At 38.3% G+C, this 14,282-nt stretch overlaps 1 protein-coding gene across 2 annotated transcripts in view; it reads right to left on the bottom strand.

Annotated features, from left to right (window-relative positions):
- Positions 1 to 14,282, bottom strand: part of SIM2 (SIM bHLH transcription factor 2) — a 63,688-nt gene that overhangs the window by 34,978 nt on the left and 14,428 nt on the right. For both annotated transcript variants that reach the window (XM_076353858.1, XM_076353869.1), the window contains exon 4: positions 8,678 to 8,786. In XM_076353858.1, the coding sequence (XP_076209973.1) occupies positions 8,678 to 8,786 (109 nt within the window). The remainder of the gene's footprint in view (positions 1 to 8,677; positions 8,787 to 14,282) is intronic.

Below are 14,282 nucleotides of genomic sequence, written 5' to 3'. Positions count from 1 at the left end.
TCAAGTTTTGACATTAGCAAAATATGGCATTGTTTTGTTGCAGAACCACTTTGTAAATTAATATACATCAGCATGCGAACTGCACACTGGTGCACCATGCGCTGTTTTAAGAATGTGTGTCTCATCTGTCACTACGAAAGACACGAAGCAGCATTAAAATTGGGAGCTCTTGACACAGCTGAAGATACGTTTGCTCTACATGGCAGCTTGGGTGCAATGTCAAATTTCAGCTGTAGTGTAGGAGATGAAAACTATTCTCAAAGCGCACATTTAGACCAAAGTGCTGTGCTTGAGGTCACCTGCTTCTACCTTCCCTCCCGTCCAACTTGTGCGGAGACACGCGCGTGCCTCAAGCTAGTGCATTCCTCTGGAGACAAGGCATGCCTGTGTGATAAGCTGCCCTCCATGTCCCTGCTGGACTGTTTTACAGGGTGGAAACACAGATACCACAAGTTCATGTCTGGATAACACTTTACTGCCCATCCTCAAACACTCTGCATATTTTTGCCCTTTCAGTTGGTTATTTTCATCTTACCTCCTCTATACTATAAAGTCGCACGTGTTCTACTCTTATTCTTGTGCAATCTGCAAAGCATCTGGGTCCCACACAGCACACTGCTGACTAAAAGAGCATGCGAGTATCTTGGCTAGTCTTTTGTGAGCATAACAAGGCTATAGCTTTTGTGAGACGCAGGAGAGAGAATGCCACAACTTCTATCCCTTAATTCTGAATGAGTGTGGCACCAACTTCTAAAACAAAAAAGAGTTAAAAGCACTGTAGGGCATATACAAGAGATGTTTGCATAATAGCACACACAGTTTTAAGGTAGTCCTTGAAGCTGGAAATCCAGGATTGACCAACAGGGCCAGCGTGAGAAGGGGCTTGCAAGTGCCTTTGGTGGACTTTCCTCATGACAAGTTCAGAAGCAGGCCTGAAGATGAGTTACTGGAAAATGAGGAGTCAGACCTGTAAGTCTGGTGCATACTGACCATCTTTGTTATCGCTATGCCAGAAAGAACAGTGCAAAAGTGAGGTTGTGACTAAAACTATCCTGCAAAGTGAAATACTGCATGCAAAGGGATGTATGAAAACAACATTCCCCTGTCCTTCCTTGGTATGTGTGGTCAAAACTGATTCCAAGTAAGAGAGAAGGAATAAAACAGACATACTTTCCCTTCTCCCTATTGCACTGCAGCATCGTATATACACATGCAGGTTACAGGCTTAAGTATTTGAGAATACTCATCTTCTTTTTAGCAAATGAGTGGCACCAGTTGAATGCTAAAATATAAATGCCTTACATGGCAAAATTGAAAATTATATATAAAGAGAGAGCAAGTTCCTATGCACGTACTAAGCTGAAAACTGAAGTTTGTGGGCTGACTTGGTTTGCCCTGGTAATGCTCTTGCTGTGGTAGGAAAGCAATCAGTTCTGTTGTTAGCCTCTGTCCTAGAGTTCCAAGCTTGCATGAGCTGCCCAAATTTCCTCCCCATTTGAACAGTTTGTTCTGTGTCCTGACTGTATTCAGAATCCTGTCAATGCTGCAGGGGGTAAATTGTCTCACTCCTGTCATCCAAACTCATCCGTTTGCTAGCATTTGCCCAATTTTTCTTTGCTCCTGTAAATGTTGCTTCCAAACTTTTCTTAGAGAAGAAACTCAACAGGACACTAGGCAGAAAGGAAAAGAGTAGCTTTTTCAATCTGAGACACTCCACTCTCTTTGGTATATCTTACTGTTAATTACCAACGAAAAAAGATTTTTTAGTGGGGTGCCAGCCATCTGCCCTCTTTTCCACTTTTGTACATCCAAAATAATAACATTTTCTAGGTTTCTCAAGTTTAAAATAACACTAAGAAACAGTGGTAACAGGATCACTATGTTAAACCATTATCTTTCAATAACAGTTCTCCTATAAAATATTTTTAAATTAATTAAAACAAAAATTCCTATCAACATTTGTCTTTTGCGTATGTACTACTAGAAAAATTTCTTTAAAACTTAGTGTAAAAAAAGATCTTTCCAGATGTGCAATTTTCTATTCCCTTCTTTTAATATCAAAGAAAATGTATGTAGGGAAGATGTTCTTTCCCAAGAGGAAAAGTATGCACTGACATTTACTTCTTAGCTGAATGAAACAGTGCCCTTAAAGCGTCAGAGTGGAGAAAGCCTGACACAAGGTATTCCACATTCCTTATGTAACTTACATTAGGCTTGTAACTAATCATGTAAGAATTATCAAGTTGTTAGCAGACAACTGGAATGTCTACAATAACTACAGTATTTCTCTTTCCTTTTGTCTGCTCTGGGGAATGTTAACAAACTGCTTTTAGTACACCGTGCCTTGGTGTGCAAGTCAGCAAAAGTTGGGAAGCTATAGATGTTTTGAAGGATTAAAATCTCAGAAAAAGCATATGAAACCAATAAAAACCACACAATGTCTGACTCCAAATACACACATGGAAGAGCAGCACACAACACTGAATCCCTCTCAACATTGCTTAATTGCTCGTCTCAGTTAACCTACAGTGCAAATATCTCTTATTTCGTTTGCTTGCTTGCTTGCTTGCTTGTATTCAGCTGCAATGATGACAGGTGGACTGACTAGGCATACCCAGCTTGCACTACCCTGATATTTCATACAAAAATTTCCTTTTTTATTCTTATAGATATGGTTCAGGAGGTACAGCATTTCCCAAAAACCTCCAGATGGTTTTGCAAGTGTTACTATCCTGCTACAAGCCTACCACTCTATGCTGCTAACTGTTAAAGAAAACTTTCTGCAAAAGTGGTTGGTACAGACACACTTTTGACAGCCACACCATTTGAGGACTTAAGGTCCCGACTTATCGTAGTATGTGCTTCCCAGCTAGTGTCAGTACGTTGTTTCCTCTGAAGAGCATGCTAGGGGGAGCTGGGTGTAGTCAATAATCCTGGTGCAATCCTCAACATTCAGTCCCTGAAAGCCAGCCACTATTTCAGTCACATTCAAAATGCTTATCACCTCTGGACAAGGCACTTTGTGACAGTCGCTTCACAAATCTCTGCCAGCATTGTACCTGCCACCATGCTAGTACCAAAATGCTTTGCTGCTGAGCTGTAGCAGCTTAGGCTTACTAGCCTGACATTTAGTTTTATGCTATATGTGAGGTGAGGAAAGGGGCAAACCCCTCACATGCCTCCATGAAGTTCTGGAGCTATTGTTGGCTAGGCAGAATTTTGCATGGCACCACAGCCACAACCTACTAGGTCTCCTGCACGAAGCAGGGGAGACAGGCAGCATGCACTAGTCTCTACAGTCAGCCATAAATGTAATCTTGCAGTCTTCCAAGATTCAGAAACTACTGTTACCACATCATCCCCACATTTTGGAGCCCAACCGCCCTGCTGGATGACAACCTTCTGCCCCAGCAGGAGAATCTCATCCAGTTGACCCAGTTTGTTAGTTCCGCTACTTGAAGAAACAGAAAAGAAAAGCTTTCAGAACTGTAAGTGCTCAAGGAAAGACAGCATGCATCAAAATCACTTCTCTACATCCTAAGAAATCAGTTTCTCAGCCCTACACCATGAAACAATTCCCACATTCCTGTTAGTTAAGTGTTGCATATCTTGGGATAGAGGCCCAGGAACCTTGATATCAGCCTGTGCAACAGATACAGGTGGTATAGGGACTGCAAAACTGAGGTGTAAGGCTTCTTCACAGGTACAAAACTAAGCCAGAACACACTAAAATGCTGCAGACCAGAAATACATTAAGCAATATTTGGAAAGGCGTGAAGGGCCAGTGAAGTCATCTGAGATCTGAGCACAGCCAGTACACATCATTTGGAAAAGATATCAAATTATTCTCTTTTTTCTTTTTTTTTCTTTTTTTTTTTCCTTTTTCTGCTAACCCATCCCAGTTGAATATAATGGGTTCATTTTGTTACAACTGCTGCAAAGTTGGCCTGAAGACTCATGTGAGATCATTCGCTGAGGCATACCCTACCTTAATGTGTATGTGAGAGAGATTATTCTTTTTCCCCACCCCAGCTACCCTCAGAAAGAGAGTCCAGCTGTTGGCTTCTTTTATAGCAAGGGATCAGTACATATTGCTTTACATTTTCAATGCTGGTCGTGCAAGTAAAAAGGCAGCTTAAAGACTTTGTAAGTTAAAGCTGAAATTCTCCAAAGCCTCCACAGATCATGGGGCTTATGGCTTTCATTGAGTCATAGCTTGTAGACTTTAAAGGCCAGAAAGGAGCATTAGATCATAGGTGTAACCTGTACATTGCAGTTCATTAAACTTCAGTCAGTTACTCCTGTACTAAGCTCAGTAACTTCTGTTTGCCTAAAGAGTATCTTCTATAAAGGCATACAGCCTTGATCTGAAGACATCAAAAGAGGAAGAAACCACTGCTTCCTTCAGTATTTTGTTCCTGTGGTTAATCAAACTCCTAGTTATAAATGCATGCATTATTCTAATTTGAGCTTTTGTGGTTTCAGTTCACAGACATTGGTCCTTGATATGTTTTTTCTTCTAAAACAGTCCTTTAGTTCCCAGTATTTTCTTCCCTTGGAAGTATGCACACACAGTAATCAAGTCACCTCCCAATCTTCTTTTTGATAAACCAAACAGATGGTGTTCTTTCATCTCTCATTATAAGCCTTTCCAGTCCGTCAATCATTTTTGTGGTTCTCTTCTGTACTTTCTCCGATTTGCCTTTTTTTTTAAAGTGGACAGCAGAATTATACAGAAAAATCCAGTGTCCATTTCACTAATACTGTATAAAGAATACAATTATTCATCCTTGCTATTCCTGTTCACTATTCCCCCACTTTTATGCACAAGGATTTTCCATTACCCCATTTTGCCACAGCTTCACAACAGGAGCTCACACCGAGCTGTTTGTCCTTTATGACCTTTAGATGCTTCTCAGAGTTGCTGCCTTCCAGTTTCTTGCCCCAAAAGCTTTCCTTACCATAACTTGCTATAGTGCCACATTGGACTTATCTACAGAGTGGTGACACAATAGCTAGTTCACCAACATCCATTTTCCCGATTTTTTTTTTACATTTAATATTGCTATGAAGTCCCAGCTTCAGGAATCATGTGATTATTCAAGAATTTTCACTGTCTTTTAAAAAACAACGTATCTACCCTCTATGTTTGAAGATGTGCCTTGTTGTACCTGAAACTTTAGGAAGCCCAGGGCAAACTTCAAAAAATTTAAAAATTATAATTTAAGAAGGCTTATGCCTTTTAACTAACATATCATTTTTTGACTACCAGACTGAGATATCTGAAGAAAAACAATGTGACAGTGGGCATTGTATAAATAAACCCTCACTATGTCTGATTTGATGCAGTGAGCAATAATTTGCATTTTCCTGAGAAATAAAACTCATGCAAATAAGATTTCTAAAGCTCAACAGCTACAAGGCTTCCACCTTTCTCATGTTGTTTGGTCTTTCAGAAAAGCTTCTGTGGAACTGATGAAGCACTGGAAATACAAGGGAAGGTTTGAAGAGAATAATGAAGGAAAATGAGGAAGATTAAAAGCAAATGAAGAAATAACTAAAGGGACAGCATCAAAATTTTCAGACTGTAAAACTGGAGGTCAAAAATAATCTGTACTCCGGGTTATTCAATACCAATAACAGAATACCACAAAGTATAGATAAAAATGTTCACATTTGTGATTTTATTGCGGTCGTAACAGATCTCATCCAGCTACAACTGCTGAAATAGCAACTGAACTAAAAATGTATATACATATCTGAGAATTAGCTGAAGAACACATCCTGAGCAAGTAAAGTTACATGAGCCAAGCTGTAAATTTGTGTTACGAATGTCTGTGTCTGCAGTGCAATATTGATTTTATTCCTGAGTAATACCACAGATTGGAGAGATCTATAATGTAATAAAGTTATAAAAGGAAAGTTTTTATTCGACCCAGTGACTTGATGATTCAGACGTGTTTTAAAAGATTAAAAAGAGATAAAATCAAACTGAAATGACAAAAAATGCTCTTTAAAAAGTCTGTTTTCCTTTTTATTAGAAAATAAAGCTGCTTTCACTCAACTTCCCTCTGTCTTAAGTTACTTGTAGAACTCCACGTTTTATTTAAATATTCAAAATATCTACTAAGGTACAGACAGAAGTTGCTTCATTCCTGTCATTTATTAAATAGGTTTCAGGGCTTCACTGAAGAAAAATAGGAGACCTGCTTTGATTTCTGTGGGCCAGGTAGTTTCAGGTTATACCTCAAGATATATATGTATAAAATGTATACACTGCAGAAAAGGGAACTACTGGCACAGGGAAGACAAATATAAATAAATATTTGATCACTCTGTTCATTTCAAAAAGATTTAGCTATGGATTCTGGATATTTTAAGACACCCGCTCTATGCATTGTACGGGGAAGAGACACGCAGAAGTAAGGTTTGCATAAAATAATCCCTACACAAACCAAAACACAGCTGAACTCCTTTATTTATCTTCTCCAAGTCTAGGAATCCAAATAAGATGCTGCTGTTTTGAGGTTTTTATCAATCTCCTCTGCTACACAAAATTTTACACAAAATAAAACATATGTAAATGGATCACATTTCAAGGTAAATTTTCCTTTACCTTTGCACTATTGAGAAACCACAGCTTGATGCTAATAACAAACAGCATCTGTGTAGAATGAGGTAAAGAAAGCTACAGAGAACAAGGCATATATCTGGGGCTAATTATACCATCAGCAGAATTTCAGACTGAAACCGTTGCAAGTAAACTGAAATTAACAGTTTCAATTGTGTGTAAAGTCTTTTCAAACACAACCAGAACAAAATTACACTTCACATGTGGTGAGGAGAATTTGTTAAGGAAATCAAGAATTTGACCATAAGTAGCTAAAATGAGAGAGACCTGATTGTTTCAGGAAACAAATGCTAACAGGCAAGATAAGCATCCAGAGACATCCAAATGTAAGCAAGGAACAGGCAGTACCTAGTTCTGATCAAAAAAAAAAAAACTTCTGGAACTGCAGTACTAGTGTGCTGTCTCACTGCTTCTAGTAAACCAGAGTCATGATACTAAACAGAGAACAGGAAGAGCTGTGGGCTTATTTGCATTTGACATAGAAATTAATTCCAATCAGTTGCCCATGACTTTAAATTTGGAAAAAATCTCCAACTGACAAATTTTAAAAAAAAATATTGTAACAAAAACAGGAGGCTATTGCTATTGTCAAGACAGTGGGTATAAAAGTATTTTACTACGAATTCTGGATACCAGCAGAACTGCATGAAGTCATGGATTTATACCAGAGGTATCCCCTCTGTTTATCAGTAAGGTAGGAAAAAGGAAAAAAATTTTTTTTAAAAAGTCAACATTTAAAAAAAAAATCCCTGACAGAGGAATGAGCAAACTATGAAAAGTCAAGTAACAACTAGAATCAGAAGAGTCCAAGAAAAATAAGAGTTTGTTTTTCAAGACACCAAGGGGTACGCAAGACAACCTTTTTGGGGAGGAAGAAGAGAGAAGGAGGCTAAGATAATTCTTCCATTTACACCACTCAGAGCAGTACATATGCTTCCAGGCACATTAAACTTCTCTGCAGGCACCAGAACTGCAAAAAAAATGCCTGATCCTAACCAGAATTGTAGTGCGAACCCAAAGCTCCTCATGCTTTTAGGAGCTGTGCCTTAAGAAGGCCAGTAAAAACTAGCTGGACATGAGCTGCAACTGATTAAGCAATTACAAAATATATGTGAAAGCACATTGCACATGATGGAGTCAGATTATTTCTGATATTTTAAAGTTCAAAGAATTGCCCCCAAGGAAACAAAAGCTACTGAAGAAGATAGTACAAAGATGAGCATATCTTTGTTAGTTATATAGTAGTTACAACACTGAAGTAACAACTTAATAGACAAAGGGTTCTGTTAATATTTATGTGTGGTGGCTGAGCACAGCCAGGGTGGACAGTCTGATCCAGGCGTTCACATAATCAATAAGAGTTCTGCTGTCTTCCCTGACACTCCATCCAGCTTAGCATCATGCTGTATGGGTACACGTGGGTGAATCATCTGCAGCACCTGAACAGGATGTGTGGAGAGGCTTGGTGAATCAGTGATCCAGTATCAAGGCAAGAGGACATTATTCTCCTGGAGAGATCACTTTTTTAATGAGAGTTGCTAAACATAGGTCGTTCACAAAACCCATTTTTGCTCTTCCTACAGTGGAGGGTATTAGGTCTGGCTTTTTGTCCAAGCTTCAAATTTAACAGTTGTTTTTAAAACGTTAAAAGTGTCCTCCTATTTCCCAATTGCCTAATGTATTATTCTTTTTTTTTCCACTAAGACCACACAGCTGCAGCTGTGCACAGCTAGACCATTGCAACATTCCTGCAACCTCAGCAGTGATGACAAAATAAAAGAGACGAAATGGCCACTGGGCAAAATCTAAAAAGCTGTTTAAAACTGCATGGACTCCATGGCATGAAAAGCATTATTTAATCTAGGATACCTTATTCCCTTTACTACAACAAACCAAAATCCTGGGTCACAGTTTCAAGTTCATGCTCCTGCTCCATTTGCGTACATAGCTTCATATCAGATAAATATGAACTTGTCACATTTCAGCCTAGAGGTGTTACTTTTTTTAGTTTTTCAGTGGTAGTTTGATCACAGATCACACAAGTACCTTGTAAGAGGTGAGGATGAAGAGGCTGGTGAGCAGTAAGAACAGCTGTCATCTCATCGTGGTCGGAAGGATGTATGTACTCATAAATGCTATTACCAGTAAGCTCCACCTGTGAAGAGACATGTAACGCATGAAGCAGTGCAGCTGACTATTTTTTTTTTTCTATCCCAAAAGTGCTCTTAAGTAACCTGCATTCACTGCATCTGGGTAACTACACACCATTTTTAAAACATAAGTTGAATGTATCCAAACCGTGTTCCAAATTATACCCATTAAACTGAATTAATTCCTTCTTCAGCAGTAACTAACATTATAGGTGCTTTTGTGGGAATTTCTGGTGACGATCTGGATACGGAAGAGCTGCTATTAGAGAGAGCTGGCAAAAGAAGTGATAAACTAGAGCAGCTGTAGAAATGTTAGATTGCCACAAAATGGGATAAAATCTCTGTGAACTGTATTAATGACTCTCAAGAAGACAGATATCGGAAAAAAATATGTTTCTACAGGTTCCCAGAAACTATCACCTGCATTCAGCTGGCAGCTGAGCCTTCAGAGCCAAACCACTAGACTTACACAATTCCTTTGTGTCTTTTCAAAGACAATCCACCACACTCAATCCACAGTAGCGCAAAGGGCTCAGAACAGTAGCCGGTGAATTCAAAAGGCAGACTTCCATAGATTTTCATGGGCACTGGATTGAGCCTTTGCTGCTTTAAGTAAACATGCACAGTAAAGACTAGATCTATCTTAAATATCTGTGTATTCCCTCTTCTCACTTGAACTTTGCTCGCACAACAATGTATTTCTGTCTTTCCCACTGTTGTACCCATAATAACTGTTGCGCAGAAAAAAAAAATGGCGTTCACCGTATGTCCTTTTTGCTAACTCTATTTGCCACGTATAAAACTCACTAACAAAAGTCTCCAGATAGATGCAGTAATTGATTTAAGGAGTGAACCAATACTTTGAGCCTGTGTTTTAAATTAGTGTCAGGCTGCCCAATTGTTCAGTGTGGCCTGATGTGCCTTGGGCCCCTAAGATCAGAGACAGCTGAGAGGTGAAGTAATTTAACCTATTATTCTGAGCCAATCCTACTGGTTTGCTAAGATGTGTGAGTTGCCTTTTCTTTGGAATAAATGAAGTTGTCTACCCCACAAAGCAATCTTTTTCCGAAAATGTTTCTCATCATTCCATTTTCTGCATTATTCATGGAATGCCTCTTCCCAAGACTATGCAAACTAACTTTTTCTAGCCATCTATTCCCTACTGCTTCTTTCCAACAAGCCCTCTCTGCAAAAACAAAAACACCAACACTGATTTGATATTTTAACCAGAATAAAATTTCACTGAATAAGGAAAAAAAGAGCGAAAGAAAGAGAAAAAAGGAAAGGGGGGGGAGAGAGAGAGAGAAAGAGAGAAAGAAAGGCAGAGAGTAAGAGGAGGTGAAAGAGCAAGAAAGAGAGGAAGAAAAGAAAGGAAGAGAGAGAGGACAGGAAAGGAAGGGAAAGGAAAGGAAAGGAAAGGAAAGGAAAGGAAAGGAAAGGAAAGGAAAGGAAAGGAAAGGAAAGGAAAGGAAAGGAAAGGAAAGGAAAGGAAAGGAAAGGAAAGGAAAGGAAAGGAAAGGAAAGGAAAGGAAAGGAAAGGAAAGGAAAGGAAAGGAAAGGAAAGGAAAGGAAAGGAAAGGAAAACAAGAGAAAGGAGATTATCTATGTTGCTTCATTTATATAATTTTCTCTAAAAGTTCTCCTTAAAAAGCACTGGCTGTTCCTTTTCAGGCTTGTAACAGGTGGGGACCTGTTATAGTAACACCCCATATTCAAGCTTTAGTGGCGGGGGAGGAAGGAGAATATACAATCTCACTGTGAGTCATGCTTCTCAATGCTTCTGTTTGTTTTCAATTACATGGGGAAAAACATATTGTAAATGTCCATAGCTATCTCTGTAAATATCATAACCACCTACAGACACATAAAATGGATTTTTTAAAAAATCTAATAATTCTTACGGTGATGGGCATTTCATTGGCCTATATGCTTAGTAAACCAGAACATGAAAAAAATTATCATTGCAAAAATGCACAGCTGTGGTCAGTGTTCAAACCAAAAGGAGTATCACTTATGACCCTGTTCTTATTATTTTATCTTTGGCTAATAGTGATTTTACTGAAGAGTATGTTTTGCCTTTGAAATTAAAACAATTGTATCAGAGAATACAGCTTCCAAAAAAAAACCATTCATGGGTGGCTATGTGCAAACAATCTTTCCCTTCAAGACTTTCTTACAAAAACAACACCAACCAACCTGACTAGCAACATCAACTGTAGTAATCCAAAAGATCTTGTTGCATCTCTGCTATTACCGAGTATAATCATAACCACAACAACACGCATCTACTCTCTTACAAAGTATAACTCACGGGTATCTCTTGCTTTTCCAAAAGTCACTACCCATTTCAAAAGGACTACCCACGGAAATACACATTTGTTCACACGATTCACAGGACTGGACCCAAGGTCACAGTTTTATCTGAACTGTAATTTGTATCCCAGGGCTTATATCTAAAACTCAAAACTAAAGTGCTTTGTCAAACTAATGACTAGTTTTTCTCGTTATACACATAGGAATATTTTCTACTCTGATGTATTCATTTGCAACCCCAGCAAAATCAGCGGGAGGTGAACATACAACACTGAAACCAAAATTGACTGTAAAAATGCAAGTGGAAACATAAAGCCGTCAGCAAAGAGATGGAGGCTATGTAAGAGTCAAATAACCAAAATACGTATACATAATTTTGAAACTGACCACAGTCTCCTGCTATGCATAGTGCATGCATGCTATTTTAAAGCCTACAATGAAACACTGAAAACTTAAAAAAATAAATTATATGGTTCAATTCATAAACCTTCTAAAATCCCATGCCTCAGGTTATTAAACCAGCTTCCTCGATGCAGCTTTTTAATATCTGTAAATACCTGCTTACTACCAAATATCGCTGTTTCCTACTAAGAGGGTTTTTATGTGTAACTCAGCTGCACATTTTTTTCCTGCCAAGAAACAATTCATAATAAACACAGAGGACTAAGTAGGTGGATTCTAGAGCAAATAATTACATATTTTGCCCTTCATATACTTATTTGATGAAAGTAAAATAAACTCTTGGAAAAGTTCAGATGTTTGTGGTTAAATATTTCAAGACTTATCAAAAGTCAAAGATAAACTTGGATCCCTCATGGACCCAGAAAATGGCTGGAATAAGCTCCAGACTTTCAAAATTTAAAAAAAAAAAACAACCTTTCACCATTGTTTCCTAAGAGGATTTTCCTCTCCGTTCTGTGTCTTTGGACTCTAAGGGGAAAAAACATTTGGGGAATTTGAACCTATTCGTTATCCATGGAAAAAAAGAGGCAAGGAATTGGCTCTGTCAGCTAGTACAAGTCAGTTCAACACTGGTCTGAGGCCAGTTGAAATTAGACAGAGGAGGGGGTCCTACCCATCCGTATTTACAATATTTACTGTTACAGTTGAGAGCAAAGGCAGATCAAAATCCAAAGGCACAAATTAAGTGATAGGTCCAAAAATGAAGATGTAGCCTTTTCAGAAATATTGCTTCTGCTTCTCTGATGCTGCAGACAGAAGTGAGTGAAGTAGTGCTGAAAAACAATCCTTAACGTTGTTTTTAAATTTTAAACTAGCTTAACTACACCAGCCAGTGAAGGGTTATTCAGAAGCTCTAATTTCTTTCTGCTGAGTTAAATTCAAGATCAACTAGAAGATAAAGGCTACTGTAGTAGGTCTCCCAGAATATCCTGCAAAATATTTTTAAATGAACTTTTTATTTAGTTTAAATATATATTTTTAAACAAATTGCACTTTAACTGGAAATTGATGTGTGGACTAGTTAATTGTCAAATTATTTAATAAAAAGGCCTTTCTATGCACACTCTAAAAGATTTTCTACAATCATCATCACTCTGGTCTCAGCTTGTATTGGCTGGAGCTCTATAAGAGCACTTGTTGAAAATATAGTGTGGGATTATGACTTGGTGAGGGAGACTTGCAGAATTTGCTTCTACAGACCAATCTCATTCTTGTTGATGTCAGTGGCAAAACTCCCAGTGATTTCCAGAGAAGTAGGAACAAGAACTCATTTAGAGCCCTGGGAAGCTTACAGGAATATCCTAATGTTAATGTATTAATATCCTAGTACATAGGAGTAGCCTAGTATTAATGCTAGTACTACTTAAAGCAAAATTGTCCCTTCAAAAACAGAACATTGAGAAATAGCAAGAACAGATTAGATGATAAAACAGCATGAGGAAAGAGGGGAAAAAATCACTGCCTTGTTTAGCTGGGGTTTTGTATTTATAAATAAAAAACTGTGCGCTGTGAAACTGCTGGAGCACTTAGCGTTTTGAGAGTCTAAAACATGCCCTTAAATTTCACATCCCTCTGTCCTCTCCGATCTATAGCTTTCTGGGGAGTTCAAGGGTACAGCCCATTCATTTACAAATCGCTGCTCAAGGGAAATATTTGTGGGTTTGCTTATTAAATTGACTTCAATAAGCAATATGACCAAATCCTCTAGTTTTCCTCGGCATCTCTTGCGCTAAGGGTTTTATAGATATTTACATGTGCAATGTACATGGAATTCAGTCTGTGCCGGGGGCCGTAAGGGCACGAGGGCTAAATATGACTAAAGCCTGTATGACACTTTCAGGCCCCTCTCCTTGAATGTGGCCAAGACTATTTAGTGCCCTACTGATCCCGTGGTTCTTCAATTTCACCAGATGACTGGATAATACTGAGACCTACAAGATCTGGTGACTTGATATTCCTCAGAAAGAAAGAAAAGAAAGAAACAATTTCTGGACAAAACCTGGAAGATCAGTTAGCACTTACCAAACAGCAAGCAGCATGGGACAATGAGACTCTACTTCAGCAGGGAGAGATGGGAACACTCAGTGCTTTGGAATAATTGTACTGACTAAATTAATCTATTTAAGCAGTCAGCAGCATGGTGGATCTTTTCAAAAGTCAGGGCGAGAAAAACTTTTAATAATGCTGTTGATTCAGAGTAGAAAATATGGCCATTCTCTAGGAAAGTTTATTCTAAAATAAAGCAATATTTAAAGTAATTTGAACATGCATTAAATGTTATGAAACAACTAATACTGCACTGTAACAGACTCAATTGAACAAACTGCTTGAACTAAGAATGTTCCCTGGACACATTTTTAAAAGTTGGCAGAAAATAAGTATCCACACAGAATATTGATTCTCAAAATTACTTTTTCTAAAACAGATTACAAAAACAGGGATTGTAGTTGCCTTTGGATTTAGAAGTGGTGTTTATGAGGTGATATACTTCTTTTTCTAGCTATTTAGAGTTCTATTTTTTCTCACAGCTACTAATTCGAATATCACTATTACAAACACACATCCAAAGAACTTCACAGTTTTTCAATCGAAAATATGAGTTACTACCAAAGTTAAAAGTACACATATAATCTCCACAATTCAGCCCCTTCTCTGTTTATTGGCATAGCCACAGGGCATATTCCCCAGACATTTTCAGAACATCCTATGCTCTCTCACCTTCATCC

Source organism: Aptenodytes patagonicus, chromosome 1, assembly GCF_965638725.1.
Source record: "Aptenodytes patagonicus chromosome 1, bAptPat1.pri.cur, whole genome shotgun sequence".
In the NCBI taxonomy this organism is placed as follows: Eukaryota; Metazoa; Chordata; class Aves; order Sphenisciformes; family Spheniscidae; genus Aptenodytes; species Aptenodytes patagonicus.
The sequence above is the reverse complement of the archived record's forward strand: the minus strand, read 5'-3'. Positions and strand labels throughout refer to the sequence as shown.